At 39.3% G+C, this 17,622-nt stretch overlaps 1 protein-coding gene across 1 annotated transcript in view; it reads left to right on the top strand.

Moving 5' to 3' along the window:
• CDK14 (cyclin dependent kinase 14) overlaps positions 1-17,622 on the top strand; it is a gene marked incomplete at both ends in the record, with an annotated part of 254,136 nt that overhangs the window by 206,129 nt on the left and 30,385 nt on the right. Inside the window, one exon of the mRNA XM_080339518.1 lies at positions 7,717-7,780. Coding sequence (XP_080195644.1) covers positions 7,717-7,780 — 64 coding nt within the window. The remainder of the gene's footprint in view (positions 1-7,716; positions 7,781-17,622) is intronic.

Here is a 17,622-nt window from a genome sequence, read left to right as displayed (position 1 = left end):
TAGAAGTCATCTTACTGAGAGCCGTTTCTGTGATTTCAAGTATAGTAGGTATTCAGTAGGTCCTTTTTGGAATAAAAAACCCTCTCCTCTGGCTGAGCAGTTAAGAAAATGGGCATAGCAAACCTTGATAGTGCTTTGTTGTCAGGCTAGGGATTTAATTTAATCCTGTCCTGATGGTCTACAGCGCTGGGTCTGTGGTGATGCCTGCTCTGTCCCTCCTCCTCCTCCTCTTCCCAGCTGTTGCACCCAGCTCGTGCAGAGCGAGTAGGCAGAGCCAGCTCTGCAAAGGCGGACAAGTGTGGTTATGAAGCCTCCAGTCCCCGTCGTCTTCCTTGTGTTAGCACAGTAGCAGAAGTGTCTCTGCCGGGGTCCCGCAAAAAGGTAGCTGTGGTTACCATGGGTATGAAGAGAATGATGAGTTTGTTTACTTGAGCTGCAAACTGCATGGAAACAGTGTTGGGATAAATGGAACTTTTCGATCAGGCAGCTGCTCAAATATCATTTATATACACAAAGTGAGGTTGGAAAAATCACGTATTAAAAAGGTTTCCTGGCAAGACTTCTTTGTATCTTGCTTCTATGGGGAAAGTACATTAAGAATGGTTGGGTCCTTTAGTGTTTCAGGTACCTCATTTTTCATCCTCAACAGAGCTAAAGCACAAATATTAGTTGAACTTGATTTTCTTTAATTAATGTGTGTTGTTAAAATTTTGTGGGAATGTTGATACTAATTTCATGTTTTGCTTCCCTCATCCACGCTGGCACTTTACCTAAATGTTTTAGAAGCCAGCTTCATCATAAATCACTCCTTATGCTCAAAGGAAGTGTTTTTATTACTCACCTACAATGGAATGATGGTATTCCACTCGAAGGCTGAAAGAGTTGGCCTTTTTGCTGTAGGCGAACCTCATTCTGTTCTTACTGGTTCTTTTTTTCACATCAGAGAATAAGCCTCAGTAACTTCTGTTTTTTCACAGAACAGCATTACTTCATCTACAGCAGAAACAAGTTTATCGGATTGGTGAGGAGGTGTCTTCTCAGTTTTATGTTGCTGTTGTGTCCTGTACTCATTATCTGTGTAGCAGAGACTTAGATCTCTTGAAAGAATTTCTTACCTTGTTTTTAAAAATCTGTTGTTGTTGTTGACAATGCTTATATCATTCACAAAATAACTTGCAAAAGAAATACTCCAATAAGCTTGTTTTCTAACCAGCCTTTTTTTCTCTTAAATCCGTAATTCTGATTTAATGACCTGAATGAATGCAGGCCACATTAAACATTTTCTGTTACACTTTACCTTTGTGCATATGAAATGGTTGTGGTGAATTTCTTTTTCCTTCTACCTGTGTCATCACTGCAAGTTTTGCTGCCTTTTTTAATGACTTTGATAGCATTTACAGGGACATAAGGAAGCAAAAAATACAACCTGTTCTATACATAAGAACTTGCATGTCTGATTTTTGTCTGCAAAGAGCTTGGGGCTCTTGTTTAACACTTTTGTTCTGAAGGGGAATCATACCAGTTACATCACTTCATTTTCTGTATGCTTAATACGTTGCATCTCTCTTTGGCTGGTATTTTCTTTCTTGTCTGTATGGGAATAATGAAGGGTTGTTTTGATGACAGCTGGCTGAAAAAATACAGAAAGAGTTTTCTAAGAAAAAACATTTTAACTATACAGTTTTCAGGTGCTGAACAAGGCCTTTAGTGTTTTCCACATAGGATGAGACTGGCTTGGGCACATAGTCTTATTTCAGTTGTTTTACATTTGAATTGATGTGGATTCTTGGTTTAGGAACTATATATCATTTTTACCATTCATTTAATGAAGCAAGGCTTCAATAATTTAAATCTCAAAGACAGTGAATAGGCATACAGTCTTTATTTTTTGTTAATACAAATAAATATATTTTTGCCATCTCAGCAAATAATGAGATGACTTTTTCAATGCAGCTCATAATCGTGGAACACCCACAACCTTCCCAAAGTTAAAATGTGTTCGGCCTCTATCTAACAAATGCGTAAGTGCATTACACAAACTGATAGGTTTATTGTCCCTATGGAAACCGAACTTCTAAGCTACTGATGTGAAGAAACTACTGGTATTGAGGCAATTTCGTTTCTGTCGCTATCTTTTGGATATTCAACTTGACACTCAGCTGTCATCCATCGTGCCCAGCTGAGAGTTGCAGGAAGCCTCACTGCAGTTGTCACTTAGCAGACTCTGAGTCAGCATGCATAATACACAAATAGTTGCTGATTTTTTTTAAGACCAAATGCTAAGATGAAGGACGAAGTTCCTACTTTAAGTCTTCACTACTACACATGTTTTGTGCTCACTGACATTATCAGGTGCTAATACAGCACTTTCCTTGGTTGTGGAAGATGGGATTAAGATGTACCCAACAGTTAATCCTCCAGAGGGGAGTGCAGCAATAATTGGGTCACCCGGGTAGATGGCTTAGCACCAGGACAGACAGCAAAGGAGAACAACCACGTAAGCTTCTCTTCTTCCATACCAGATGGGACATTCCTTGTTTAGAGATGGCTCTGGGAGTGATGGAGCTGCCATAGCGCAACTCTGGAACTTGCACTGCTTCTCAAGAGCCAAATCTAAAGCAGCAACACACTTTCCTCTAAGGAAAAGGACTCCTAGGTTTTTGGCTAAGTTGAAAGTTTCATTAGAAATACATGTTTTGGGAGAATACAGCAAATTATTGTTGGAAAACAGAACATTTGAAACTTCCATATCTCACTCAGAAGAGAGAGATTACTGATTTGGAAATGGCTCTGCGGTACTTTTTCCTCTTCCTCGTTTTATTAAGTTCAATTCCTCAGCTGTTGTTTCCCGTGGTACATCATAGCTAAGGACTAACTAAAGGCAGTATGTTTTACCCAGGAAATAGGAAGAGCAGAAAGAAATCATGATGATCCTTAAAAAGTAAAATGAAATAAGAAAACTTTTCTACATACAGCTTGTAACTTCTAGTTAAAATTCTATGGCATTTTTCAACAAAACCCCCTTTTTATCAAAAGAAAAATAAAACCACTCTCCTGACATTTTTTTACTAAACTTTGTTTAGTCACGTTGGCCTAATGTGAAAAAACTTGAAAATACAGAAAATTGCTTAGCCTGATTTCCATAATGGTGTCTAAGGAAAGGCAGCTCATTTGCTTGCTGGTCTTGTCATACTGCTCTGTTACTACAAAACCCCCAATAATACCACTGACTGCACAGTCTTTGTCTTGTTGAAGTCCAAACCATTGCCTTTCTTGAGGACTGTCACATTTTAAAGCATTGTTTCAGTAATATATGGGTTTGCATATTCAAAAGTTGTAGTGGAAATGGAAATGCTTGTTGTTTATTAATTGTGTGAGCATTTGGGAAGAAGCTGGTGGGAAAGATTTGCATCGCTGCTCCTCTCAAGAGATTCAGGTGATCTCTCTGGACAAATTGTTACCCAGAATGACCTCATTACGTGGCAGCAGTAGGGAATGCTTTTGCATTCAAAGCGGAATACAGGACAGTATGTATGACTAGTTCTGTTGATAGAGTGGCATAATGCTCACCATAAAATAATGACTCCGTTGGACACCGGGGAGCATGTTAATTAGGGGAATGATGAGTCTTTGTAAAATCAGACACAAAAAGCAAACAATTTCTTTTTTTTTTTCTATTAAAAATTTAAGTCAGTGCAGTAGACCTTAATGTATTAGTGTTGCATTTCCTGGGCAATATTTTTATGTGGAAACTTGAACAACAGGTTCTGTTTTTGTAACTTTCTGCCAAATTGTAACAATGTCTACTGACAGTAAGGGTATTTGGCCCTCAGTACCCTGATGTAAATCTATTATTTTCCTATAAATAGATTTGTCACCCTACAAAGTAGATTAGAATCTGATCCTGATTTTGAACAGCGAGTTTCAAATTGGAAGGTCGTTTTATCTCATTAGTTAGGGACTAAAAGAGCCCAGAGTGTTTTATGTTGCAACTGTATGAAGGGTGGAACAGCAAAACCCCAGTAGGGTTTGAAGTTTGCTTTGCAGAAGCCCCAACCATCCTGGTCCCTGGAAAACATTAAGTCCATTCAGAATTTGAGAACTGTAGATTATTCTTGTGTTAGTAATTCAATTAAAAACATAGGATATCAAACCATGCAAGTTGAATGTTTACTTCACTGAGAAGAAAATTATCAGTAGAGAAAGCAACCAAGTTAGTCTTATTTTTTTCAAATAATTATGAGTGGTAAACAAAAGCAACGGTATCAAGTTGGGGCGTGACTGCTCTGGCAGTAGCGGTTATTTTCGTGTTTTTGGAACACGAAAGGGAAAGAAAAACTGTTAAACTGTAGAAGAGACAGAACTCTTGGTGGTGTGGTTGGGATGAGAAGTGGTGGGCCAGGAAAGGATAGTGTAGGGCTAGGAAGTCACCCATGAAATAACAGCTTCTGTTGTTCAGTTGTTGTCCCCAGGTGCTGTATCTCCTCTATCTTCCACTGCCAGTGGTTGCTATAAGGTTAGACTTGATCTCCAGCACTGGCTGGGTAACCACTGGTTTGCTACAGCCAGCTCCCTCGTACTCAGATGCCAAGGTGGTGCCAGTGGTTTGGTATGGATAATCAGCCTTACCTGCTAACAGACAGTGTTTTGGAGTAAAATAGAAGACTCTTGGGTTCCCCCTTCCTCCCCTGCTTTTCTTTTCCATATTAGTCCCTTAATTCCCTTTTGTAAGCCCCAAAACAGGACTTCACCACTGTGGTGTTATATGTGAACTCCACTTTGCTTTGTTTGTAGTATGTTTCAAAACTCCATGCTTTGGGTTGCCTAATCCCATCATCAAAATGGAATTGATTGCTGCTTAAAAGCATCACTTGCAAAATGATTCTTACAAATCTCTTTATGTTGACATACCTGTGGACAGTGACTGTTCCATCTTCTTCAAACCTACAGCTGTTCCACTGCTGTCTTCTCCTTGTTTGCTGGTAAATAGTCCCATATTGTGAATTTCTGTGTTGGGCATGTTGAAAGTCATATGGAAGAAGGATGATCTTTACACTGTTTGTACTATGCATTAAAATACATTGTCTGGATCCTCCCCTGAACTATGGAGTGGCCCCTACCTTGAAAATGGTAGGTATTTAGGTGACAGAAAATGACCCTGACTGCTACCCTTGACAGAAAGTGTAAGTAGTGGAGGTGGTGTGAGTACTTCAATGCACAGAATTTGTTCATAGCTGGATTTTAAGCAGTGTAACAGCAGATGTGCTAGAATATTAGAACTGGATTGGAAAACTAGTAAAACAACCAAAAAAAAAGTAAGTCACGTAAGATTCATTAAAAGTGGTCTCCCATGAAGCCCTCTGTTACTAGACCTGATGGTACCTTGAAAATCAGAATAATCCAAGTTCTATATTAAACTGGTCTGATTAGCTGGTTTTAACATTTACAGTCCCTTAGCTGAAAATATCTCATCTAAAATAATATACAATTAAGAACATATACTTAGAAGGATGTGGCTAATTTTCTTATATTCATTACGTTTCATGAGAGAATATTCCTTTGATTTTCTAAGTTGCAAAACTAAGGACTGCATTTCTTAATTTAAACCGATGCAAGAATCTGTGTTTTTAATCCACGGGCTCCCTCTCCTGGTCTGGAGGGCGCTTGGCACCAGGAGTTTGATTAATACACGAACGAGGTGAAAGTTATTTGCAAATTGATTTAATCATGGCATAGTGTCAACAGTGTCTCCTGACTTCTTCTGTGTTTAATCAGAGAACTCTCCTCTCGCTAATAGCAATAAGGAAATGAATATGGGTGTTGTGATGATTGAGGGTTGCAGGGTGAGGTTTGATCTTATTCAAATGCTGATTAAGGTGTGTTTCATGAGGACTGAAAGCAATGTCCTACAAATAATATTTACAAATAAAATCAGTGAACTTGCATATCCAAATAACCACATGAATGAATACTGTCTAATTGAAATGATACTGTCATTTTTGTTTCTCTGACACCTTCATGCTCTGCTTTCATCTCCTCCTGGTCACACCACAAATAAATTGGACTATTTGCTTATTGTATTTGATAGTGGAGAAAGATGGTCTTTGCATTAATATTCTTACATTAGATATGCATTAGTATTGTAAATTGCTTAATATATTTGAGTCCATAGAGTCGTAAATCACACCTGGGAGGTACGAATTTTGTCTATCTAAGAGGTCACTTACTTTTGCCTCAAGTTTTTAAGCCAGTTTCTAAATTTCATTAAATAAATTTCTGGCAGGGTCCAAGAGAAATGTTTTGTGGTTTAGCTTCCCAGTCTTGCTTCTAAGATTTTTTTTCTAAGCTTGAATTTATTGACATGAGCATAGTTTACACAGTTTAAGAAGTACAACACATATTCTAGAGCAGTCCTTCCTTGGATGCTCCTGATATATATGTATATTGCAGCAGACATAATTAAAAGAAAAAATTCTTTGGCTCCAAATGACTGGGAGTAGATGTTTTGCAGCCTGCCCTGGGGTGTCACAAACTTTCACATACTTGGACCAAGGCTTTTCACACTAACTTTGTGCTTGTTTTCTGCTTGTGTGAGTGACCACAGAATATCACAGTGACTCTAGATATGCTGATCTGAAAGAATTTATTCAGATTTGCAGTGCAGGTAGGAGCAGGGGATTTTGTACATTTATGACAATGCAAAACAAGCACCAGCTAGTGTGAAATGTTTTCACATTAGAATATTAGCCTTTTACTCCATGGCCTGAGCTTATAGCAAATATGGAAAACAGTCCCTAGCATTTTCATTCATGTTAGAAATTGGGTGTAAATTTGTAACAAGGAAGATCCTGCTAGTGAAATATCAAATTCCACAACTCATTTAGAATGCATGTGTTGAGCTGGTGTGTTTGGTGTTCCTCTCAGCTCCACTTACATCAAGTTTTAACAGTTACATCTCATGAAGAACAGGTTTGGGAGAACTAATGATAGCAGTTCTCTCAATTTATTTATTATTTGTGCCAAAGGCACAGGGGTGACATTTTCATGTGTGCAGAGGTTGGAAGATGCACATGAGAAGTGTTAAATACTTTGCTGCTGAAAGTCTGAATCACACTACAAGAAGGAGGATAATTGAAATGAAAAGGAACAAAGCATAATGCATAAGTCAATAGAATTTGTATTTCCTAAAAATGTGCTATTTTTATGTATATTACATCCACTTAAAATGACAATTATTTACTGTGCATTCTTGTTCATAACAGGCCCTTGGTCATCTGCTTCAGTATCTGTGCAAATCTTCTGTCCTAGTATCTATTTGGTGTCTGCTCAGCTTATTTAAATTTACAGGGATTTAAATTATTTCTGAGGTAAAATATCTAGCCTGTGTAATATCAGTGTTCTGAGATATGCAGGTAGCTTGACACTTGTCATTGGAAAGTAGCTTTAACATATATTGGTTAAATAGGCAACCCGACAGGAACACAGCACCATTATGTGCTTTACTGATTCCACTGGTAATCATCTAACTTTTTGTACTTTCTTCCTCCCTCACTTCCCCCAATAATTAAGCCTATTTAAAGTTTAGATTGTAAGGAACATTGAGCTCTTTGGAGGAATGGCTTTATGCAATGCTATGTTGTTTCCATTAAAGCAATGTGTGGTTTTTTTCTTTTTTCTCTTTTTTCTTTCTTTCTTTTTTTTTAATTTTATGCACAGGTACTTGGAACACCAAATGAAGATACGTGGCCTGGAGTCCACTCTTTACCCCATTTCAAACCAGGTAGGTCAAGTTCATTCAAATTCTCTTCCTGGAAATACAGGACACAGAATTACACTCCTGCCCACAAGCTTCAAAATGACCTGGTACACAGTACTTGAACCACAATGCAATTTTTTCCAGCTGCAGATTTTTTATTGTGCTCAGGGTGGTTGTTTTTCTTTTAATTTACCCGCTTTCTTTTGGTTCCCTTTGCATTTTCTCCTGTTTATTACAGCATGAGCCCTGACCTCCTTGCATTCCTCAGCCACTGAGTCTTGTACCTTTCAGATTGCTGGTAGGTTGATTTCTGATCAGTTTTAGTTTTCTGCAGACCACTCTGAACTTTGTGGGATGCTAAAGGAAACTAAACAGTAGAGAAAAGACTTAGTGAAAGGTGAAATTACTACTAGATCATCTGTTAGTACCTTTCTACAAAGGTTCAATTTTTTAATATGCATTGTACTTGAAATTGTCATATTCTACGACCATTCTTGAAAAGCTGTTTCACCATCTGATACCTTTGTGTAAGAGGGAGCAGTTTGTTCTCTAGAGACTGTAAGTGTGTGGTCAGCTTCATTATGCTATATATGTATGCATGTGTATTTACAGAATATATATAGTAATGTGAACTTTTGAGTTGGAATCTTAGAAACACCGTTTTTTAAACAGACGGAGCAGGTGAGTGAGTAGGAGATATATTGGCTGATGAAGATGTGAAATAACTGGAACTGCCTGTCCAGAGAGGTTTGGCATCTCCATCCAGTTTAAAGCCTGACCAGACAGGACCTGAGCAGCCTGAACTTGTTGGACCTGCTGTGAGGGGTTTGGACTAGACAGCAAAGAGAAGGTCACTAGATGTGTTCAGATGAAGCACTTAATTGGCTCACAGTATATTTTACTAGGATGAGTCTTCAGTTTATAACTGTATGACTAAAGTCTGGGAGTGACAGAGTTGACCCAGGAATCCAATTTCTCGCAGGCCCAAGATCTCTCAGTAAACTGGATCTCCTTTATTGCACATGATAGTTCCTCCAGCTTTTGTCATGAACTGTGTCAAGCTGGCATCATTTCAGGACAATGGAGAAGTTTGCCTTGGTTGATGAGGACTGGGTTAAGGACCAGTTAAGCAATCCGGACATCCATAAATCCATAGGTCTAGATGGGATGCACCTGTGGGTGCTGAGGGAGCTGACTGAAGTAATTGCAGGACCACTCTCCATCATCTTTGCTAAGTCGTGGGAAATGGCAGAGGTGCCTGACGAGTGGAGGAAAGCAAATGTCTCTCCAGTCTTCAAAAAGGGCAAGAAAGAGGACCCGGGTAGCTATAGACTGGTCAGCCTCACCTCCATCCCTGGAAAGGTGATGGAACAACTTATCCTTGGTGCCATCTCAAGGCATGTCAAGAATAAGAGGGCCATTAGGGGCAGTCACCATGGCTTCACCAAGGGGAAGTCATGCTTGACCAACCTCATCGCCTTTTCTGAGGACATAACGAGGTGAATAGATGATGGCAAAGGAGTGGATGTAGTCTATCTTGATTTCAGTAAAGCATTTGACACAGTCTCCCATAGCATCCTTGCTGTTAACTGAGGTAGTGCGGTCTGGATGATCGAGTAGTGAGGTGGTCTGTGAACTGGCTGAAGGAGAGAAGCCAAAGAGTTGTGGTCAATGGGGCAGAGTCTAGTTGGAGGCCTGTATCTAGTGGAGTCCCTTAAGTGTCGGTACTGGGACCAGTACTATTCATTATATTCATTAGTGACTTGGATGAGGGAATAGAGTGTACTATCAGCAAGTTTGCTGGTGACATCAAGCTGAGAGGAGTGGCTGACATGCCAGAAGGCTGTGCTGCCATCCAGCGAGATCTGGACAGGCTGGAGGGTTGAGTGGGGAAAAAATTATTGAGATATAACAAGGGCAAGTGTAGAGTCTTGCATCTGGGTGGGAACAACCCCAGGTTCCAGTATAAGTTGGAGAACGACCTGTTGGAAAGCAGTGGAGGGTAAAGGGACCTGGGGGTCCTGGTGGACAGTAGGATGACCAGGAGCCAGCGCTGTGCCCTTGTGGCCAGGAAGGCCAATGGCATCCTGGGGTGTATTAGAAGGGGGGTGGATAGTAGGTCAAGAGAGGTTCTCCTCCCTCTCTGCTCTACCCTGGTGGGACCACACCTGGAATATTGTGTCCAGTTCTGGGCCCCTCAGTTCAAGAAGGACAGAGAACTGCTGGAGAGAGTCCAGTGCAGGGCCACAAAGATGATGAAGGGAGTGGAACATCTCCCTTATGAGGAAAGGCTGAGGGAGCTGGGTCTCTTTAGTTTGGAGAAGAGGAGACTGAGGGGTGACCTCATTAATGTTTATAAATATGTAAAGGGTGAGTGCCACGAGGATGGAGCCAGGCTCTTCTCGGTGACAACCAATGATAGGACAAGGGGCAATGGCTACAATCTGGAACACAGGAGGTTCCCCTTAAATATGAGAAGAAACTTCTTTGCAGTGAGGGTGACAGAGCACTGGAACAGGCTGCCCAGGGAGGTTGTGGAGTATCCCACTCTGGAGACATTCAGAACCCGCCTGGACGTCTCCGTGTGTAACCTCATCTAGGTGTTCCTGCTCCGGCAGGGGGATTGGACTAGATGATCTTTTGAGGTCCCTTCCGATCTCTAACATTCTGTGATTCTGTGATCCAGTTTTAATTCCAGCCTGTCATATTAGTGAAATCTGCAAGATAATAGTGGCTTCTTTGGGGCAGCAAAGAGGCAGGAGATGGGGCAGGGGAGTTGAAAAGGACAGAGAGATCTAGGCAGGTCTCAAAATAAGAGAGATGAACAAATATATTGTGGGACTTATCCTGATAGTAACACAAAACCTCAAGAAAGAGGAAGGCAGGCAGCTTTCTTGGACATTGCTTTTTGGTTTCTGTCCTACTGCTGTCTTATTGCTGTATGGTGAAATCTCTCCACATTACTGCCTGTGAATTAGTAGAACTTTTTTAACAAGTACAGTTTTTCACTAAAATACCAAGAATACTAGTTTTCTTCCTTAAATCAGTGTGTCATTACGTTTACAAGCTTTTGTGTTTTTCATTCTTGCTACTGATTAAAAGGTGAGCATATACACAGAATCCTCACAGAAATATAGTGGGGTTTAGCAGCAGTCCAAAGACATTGTGTTTTAGCCAAGAATAGTAAAGAGGAGGAGAAAACCTGGAGATGAGTAAGTGATCTTTGGGTTTGTTCTTGTTTTTATTCTTCTGTGTGATACAGAAAAGTTTGAACAGTAGATGGCAGCCAAGAAATTTCCTGGTTTCTTTTTTCTGTTTGACTTCCAAGTGTTTTAAGGGATGGGGGTTTATTACTACAGAAGAACATCAGAAATAAATCCACAGTAGGCACTTCATTAAATCTAATTTTTATACAGGCATTGCTTTTATTTTCTCCATCCCAGGCAATAGATGTTGTCAGCTATGAATACATAATATTTATACAAACACAGAACTGGGACAGGAGAAAAGATGCCCCAAGACATAAAATGGTCACTCAGTATTTTTACCATTTCTGCCTGATATGGTCTTTATTCTCTCAGATCGTTTCCACATCTATGAAGTATGTGAATTTGCAAGTCAGAGTAATTACTGTTCTTGTTGGCAATTACTTACTCTTTCTAGGGCCTGTTAATGCAAAGTCCTGAGCTCCTTAATTCTTGTACACTGTGGAAGTCTGAGAACACTCCAAAGGAAAAAGCCCTCTTCTGCACACATACTATGTTCTGCACTCTCTTTGTACCACCCCATATCCTTCATGGATTTGGTAAAAGGATTTTTTGCTTGTTTGTTTTACTGTTCCTTATTTGCTGATTTTAGAAATTACAGCAATAGAAAGCATAATCTAATTGGACGACTAAGCTTGGCTGACATACCCCAAAACTGAGTAATTGGACTTTTTGTTGGTAAAGTGTAGAATTGTTAGAGCAGCAAAACATGTCACTTCTAGGATCATACTAGGGTACCAGTATCTAAAGCATGCTCTGTACAAAGTGCTCTGACCTGTGGGCTGGGCTGGAGTTAAACTATTTGCTCATGCCATTAGGGTCATTGGAGCTGTTTGGTCATGGATACCAGGTTCTCTTTTGCTTCTTAAAACCCTGATTTCCTTCATGCCATTCTGTGCACAAAAGTTTTCTGGCTACGGCAAGGCTGCATTGTCCCCTTCCACAGATGCTCAGCCAGCCATGCTCCCCTCCCTGTTGGCCTGAAATTGTTGTTAAGCCCTAGAGAGAACTTCCTCAGTGTACGGGACTGAAAAGCTCTTCTGACTGACTCATTTGGAGCAAGAATGGAGGTTATTGCTTTAATAATACATCTAAAATGGCTTAGTCTTTTTCTTTCCTTAGCAGAAGAATGCAGGAGAGAACGTGAAATGTCTTGCCAAATCTGAACAAATTCTATTATCCCTTAAGATTTGTGAAATCACTGCATTTAAATATAGATGATATGGGGTTAAGTAACTCCTGGGCTTTATGTATCTTTGTGAGTTTTAGGACTGATAACTGCAAACAGTAAGTGTGATAAATTGAGAAGTACAGAGAGCACTGGTGGTGAGGATATGAAATCCACTCACGCAAGGCTTTGATGCTGTAAAGTGAGTTGTTTAAGTGTAAAAGAATGGAACTTGAACAGAAAGTATCAGTAATAAATAGTTACTGTAGTTCAAAAAAAGCTGGGTACATTAAATGCCTGTAAAGTTGGGAAGAATGTTAAGAATAGAAACAAAAGGTCATTGGATTTCATGTTTGCATACAGACTTAAATAACTATTTTTCATGCTGTGATTTGGTAGGGCACAGTCCTCTGCTGCAGAGAGTCAATCACAGTTTACTAGGAAAACTTGTTTGAAAAAGGTGGCATTAGTCTCTTTTCTGTTAGTGTGGCCAAGTGTCTGATTGTTATGGAAAGCAACCAGTGCATAAACAACAACCATCTCTGACATCTTAATATGTGGGAATGTTTCTGAGGCTGACTAAGAAATGTGTTCCTAAGGCTGGCTGTGGCTGGCTGTACATCATCTAAACCGCTAACCTCAGTCATTTTAGCAGCTGAAAATAAAATTGTTGTAATTTGTTTTGCCATTTAAAAAAGTTAGAAAACAACTTGTATTTTATCTGCCTGCTTTGAGATCTTCAATTAGTTTCCATTTTACAAATACTTTAAGTAATCCAGGAGATGATTAAAGCTGAAAGTTGACCTGGTCTTTGAGTTTCCTCTGTGCCTCAGCCTCAGTCCTCTCAGTTTGTGTACACAGACACACGTCTTGCGTAGTAAATTACTTAAGGATGAACTAAATAATCCATCTGAAAATTCTAGAAGTATTTCAGTAACTTCAGTTTACCTCTATGATGCATTTTGTAACTGTTATGACTGCTATAATCCTGAGTGGGTCTTCCAGTACTCAGGTATTGCCAAAGTAACCCAGCCATTCAGAATCACTGTGGAAGTAAATAATCTGTCCTTAAATAGGAAGGCAGTTTGAGGAAATTATGACAAAGCATTGGTAGTTGTTTCAATAAAATCTCAAGGTTTCATCCAGCATGGAAGCCTCATTTTACAGGTTACTGGACAGAGACACTGTAAGCGATGAACATGACCCTCTGACACATGACTTGGAGAACATGTTTTCACTATTTATTCTTTTGTTACAATACTTTAAGAAATGTGTAGATTTGCTGCACTAAAACAGATCCAACCACTGGTAGTATCACCCTACTGATGTTTCCAGGAACAAAATGAAAACAGGCATCTACTGTCTCATCTGCATGAGTGGAGATGAAGCAGTATTCCAAAAGAAGCTGCTTCCTTAACAATCTTGTGTCTGAGTCTTCCTGATTTTTTTTGTATTATTCTCTCTACTGTCATTAAATCTCCTCTTTTTCTTAGTCTGGAGTCTTCCTCTCTCCTCCAGCCATTTTGTCTGGATTCAGAGTCCTGTCCAAATAACTGAACAAGATAAAACTTTTGTATCAACATCTACACTGAAGTCCTCATTCTTCCTACATTCTCAGTCAGTGTTTGGGATGGATGTTGTGTAACTTTCATCCTGGGAAGTTAAACAAAGATTTATCAGAAGGTACTGTCAGTGGGCACAGTGGTAGAAGGTAAGATTTGGCCACAACAGAAGGTAAATGAGGTGATGTTGGCCACGAAGAGATGGAGAGGTTGAGGACAAGTAGTAACTTGTTAGGAAGGTAGAGAAAGCATGAGATTGCTTTGTAATGTTCACTGTGTCTTAGTTTCCTTACAATACTGTTTGTAGGTGAAAGAAAGTTAAATATTTAATCTGTAGCTGATAATGTGGAAGCCTGAACCTTGCTGAGTTCAAGAGGTGATCAGATATAATATGAATTAATATACTTGAAAAGGTGCCTTCATGAGACAGCAGAAACATCTCCTGAGTACTGGTTTTTAAAAGAGAATCCTTAAAGTCAGAATATAAAGAGTTAAGAGAAAGAAACTCTCCTCAAGGAGAAAGTAGGAGACAGAAAGAAACCAGAGAGAGAAAACAGCATTCATAGGAAATAGTGCATAACACGGAGTCTGCCAGAGATTGACAGATACTTCATGGATTTATTAAAAAATCTCGAGTCTGTGAATAATGAAACCACTGCAGAGCTGGTGTTCTGACTCAGGAATTCTGCTTTGCTTCCCAGGTGATCGATAACTATAGATTTGGTTTAGAAATATGATCTGTCTACCTACATCTTAACAGCTGATTGATAGCCAAGTTTTTACAAAGGATCAAGTCTTCATTTGGAGTAGGGCTGAGCTGAGAGACTAAGCTCCTTTGCCGCAAACCCATGGAAATACTGTATATGAGGACATATGGCTTTTCAAACTTTCATAACAGTTTTTGCTATAGAGTTTCACTGAAGTCTGTCAACAATTTGTTACATACTGAAGCAATATCTTGTTTATTTACATCTACACTGATGCCAGTGAATGTTCCCAGGCGATGTGGGAGTCTCTGCTGTTAAATTGTTGGAGTAGTCTTTACCATGCCTTTAGCTCATGACAACTAGCACTTCCAAATAATTAATTCCTGGGCATGGTTTGGTTGTTAGTGTGGGCTAGGGACCATTCCCAGTAAGTAGTATGCCTTGCACTTATATTGGAGGATGGAGGAGGAAGGTTGCTGCAGAAGTATAGACATGGACAGTGATGGTGTCTCAGCCAGACGACAGTGCCAAGTACATTTAACTTACTGTAGTCTTTAGGAATTTGAGTGCTTGAAGTAAGGAAAGAGAGGGATCTATAAAAGAGAATTAATTTCAAATTTCTCCCCCTCTTTTTTAGTTTTGGCAAAATTGTAACAGTCAGTATTTCCTCAAGTCTCTGGTATCCACAACCCAAAGGAAGCAGAGTTATCAATGTTTTCACCACTCTTTAAAGAATATTGCATGAAACTGAAAAGTTGAAGTAATTACTATATATGCAAAGGAGTCAGGGAGGGCACTGCTAAAAGGTGGAGGTATTTACTATAAAATCCCAGTGCTTTAGACAATGCTGATTATTAGAATTGCATTTTTTTATCCATGCTCAGTAGAGAATCTAGAAAACAGCATTTATCCTTCCTCTTTACACAGCCTGTGCTCTGCTAAAGCAGGTGCTTTGGGGAGGAAGGAGAGGGGATAGAGATAGAGGGTGGGGAATGGAAGTAATTTTTCTCAAGGCATTTGGCATACAAAAGCAAACTTTCCCTCGTGATTGTGATAAAACCCCAGCTGTGATTGGACTTCAATAAAAACTCTAAATGCACATTAGGACTGCAAATGGTTCTCAAATTTTCATTATCATCATGGATGCTTGTCTTTATATCTTTAGCAAACATAATTTAAATATTTTTAGGATTGAATCTTTTAATAAAAATAGCATGGGTCTTACATATCACAGTACAGTTAGTCACTTTAGATTTTTAATTTAAATGTAAAGAAAACCCATTTAAAGAAATCATGCATTAGACTTTTCAAAATATTAATTATGGTGATGTTTAAATATTTGCATTTAAGCTAATCACATTTGATTTTAAATAGAGAAGAACATTAATCAAGAAATGCATATTAGCCAGCATGTTTTGATTAACAACATAAAAAATGCCTTGAAGTCAAACTGCATTTTAAGTTTTTTGGTTTAGACTAGCAGCTGATTATCAATAGTGCTAAAAAGGAGCTAAAAAATAAAAATGTAGTGTGCTTCTAATTCCTTACATAGCTTTTCTTGCCTATTCTAGGTCCTTTCAAGGCAACGGTGGCAAAGGTATAATAGTTCATGTGCTTTTCTGACTGATAAAATAGAAAAACCCCTCATCTTGTTTCATGTTACTTAAAATGCAAGTGCTTGTTTTTTCAATTCTCACAGCAGACCAGTAGTTCCTTCAGTGGTCTGCTAATAAGCTCACTAGTGAGTTCTGCTGAAATTCTCTGCTGTTTGAACCTGCCCTTGATGCAGGCCTGTCAGATGGAACGTGTTTATCAGGCAGATAATGATGTTTGCAGTGGAGAGCATGTAGGTTTAGATGTGGGCACAGGAGCGAGTACGCATATAGAACACTGTTGCTGTATCGCCCTTGTCTAAAGGAAATAAGAAATAGAAAGAAATAGAAATATTGTCTATTTCTATAAGAAATAGGAATATTGTCGTTTCTAAGACCGCGTAATCCATCTGGGTGTAATGGATGAGCTTTTTGGCACAGTTGTGGGGTTTTTTTTCCCCCAACCCTTCAAGCTGAGTACTGTTTGTGAGCAGTTGTTTTAAAGAACATTTTTTTTTGATGCATCAGGCTTGTCGAATCACTGAGCTCAAGAAATTTTCTCCCTTTCTTTCCTCTGGCTGCTCACTCTGCTTCCATCTTGTAGTTGTTATTCCAGCAGCTTTGTAGATGCTCCTGTTTGTGGGACACAGTCACAAAAACTTCCTTGACACAAGAGGCATTAAGTTGTGCTGCAAGGTCTGAAGCAGAGAGCAGATCAAATCCATTTACTGCAGGAATAATGTTTGTGTAGCGGCACCCCCAGCATCCGAGCGGGTGGTGGGTAGTGCCCAGCAGAACAGCAGGTTTTGGGTCCGAGGGTGGGCTCCCAGAGCTGCAGATGTCATCTATTAGCCTACTCTTTTGCTATACTCTTTTAAAATCTTAAGAGTAAATGGCATGCTACGGAAAGATCACGCAATCAGTACTTCTTTACAGTAAGGAATATGAGTACTGTGTGTTTGCTTTCATTCATGCTGTCCTATGTGGGGATTTCGTTACACAGCAATTAGTTAAGATTTGGCTAACTTGGTCTTCTAAGAACCAAATTATGAACACTTTCGGGTGCTGTGGGATTTAAGCAAAACCAAAAATCTCTTCTTTCTTTTGTTTCACATAAGCAAAAATCACCTTTGACTAGTGAAATACAGCACCCTTGTGAAAAGCCAGCTCTTTAACAGTGAGACATGTGAGGATGATGACTGTATATTTGGGATAAAAATGCAGAGGATCAAATTTTGTTACTGCAATTTGTTGCCAAAAGATTTGCAAATATCTAAGTGTTTGCATAGAGGAAATTAAAATAACACTTTTTACTTCAAATTTCAGATGAGTTTACTGTGTTGATCTTCCAGTGTTTTTATTCAAAATAAGCACATTTAATAAGAATAACCTGAAAAGATTTGAACTCTAGCATATATGCTCACAATTTGAACTGTAAGAGCTCAAAATACATCTGAGAGCACGTCTTGATGTGTAAATGTATTTTCAGGAGTCTTTAATCTCAGAGAGTGAGCAGCTGCCTCAGCGAGACAGTCTGACTCACGTTCCTGACAGCGGCTTCCGTGTGCTGG

This window comes from Nesoenas mayeri (genome assembly GCF_963082525.1).
Source record: "Nesoenas mayeri genome assembly, chromosome: 2".
Lineage (NCBI taxonomy): Eukaryota > Metazoa > Chordata > Aves > Columbiformes > Columbidae > Nesoenas > Nesoenas mayeri.
The sequence above is the reverse complement of the archived record's forward strand: the minus strand, read 5'-3'. Positions and strand labels throughout refer to the sequence as shown.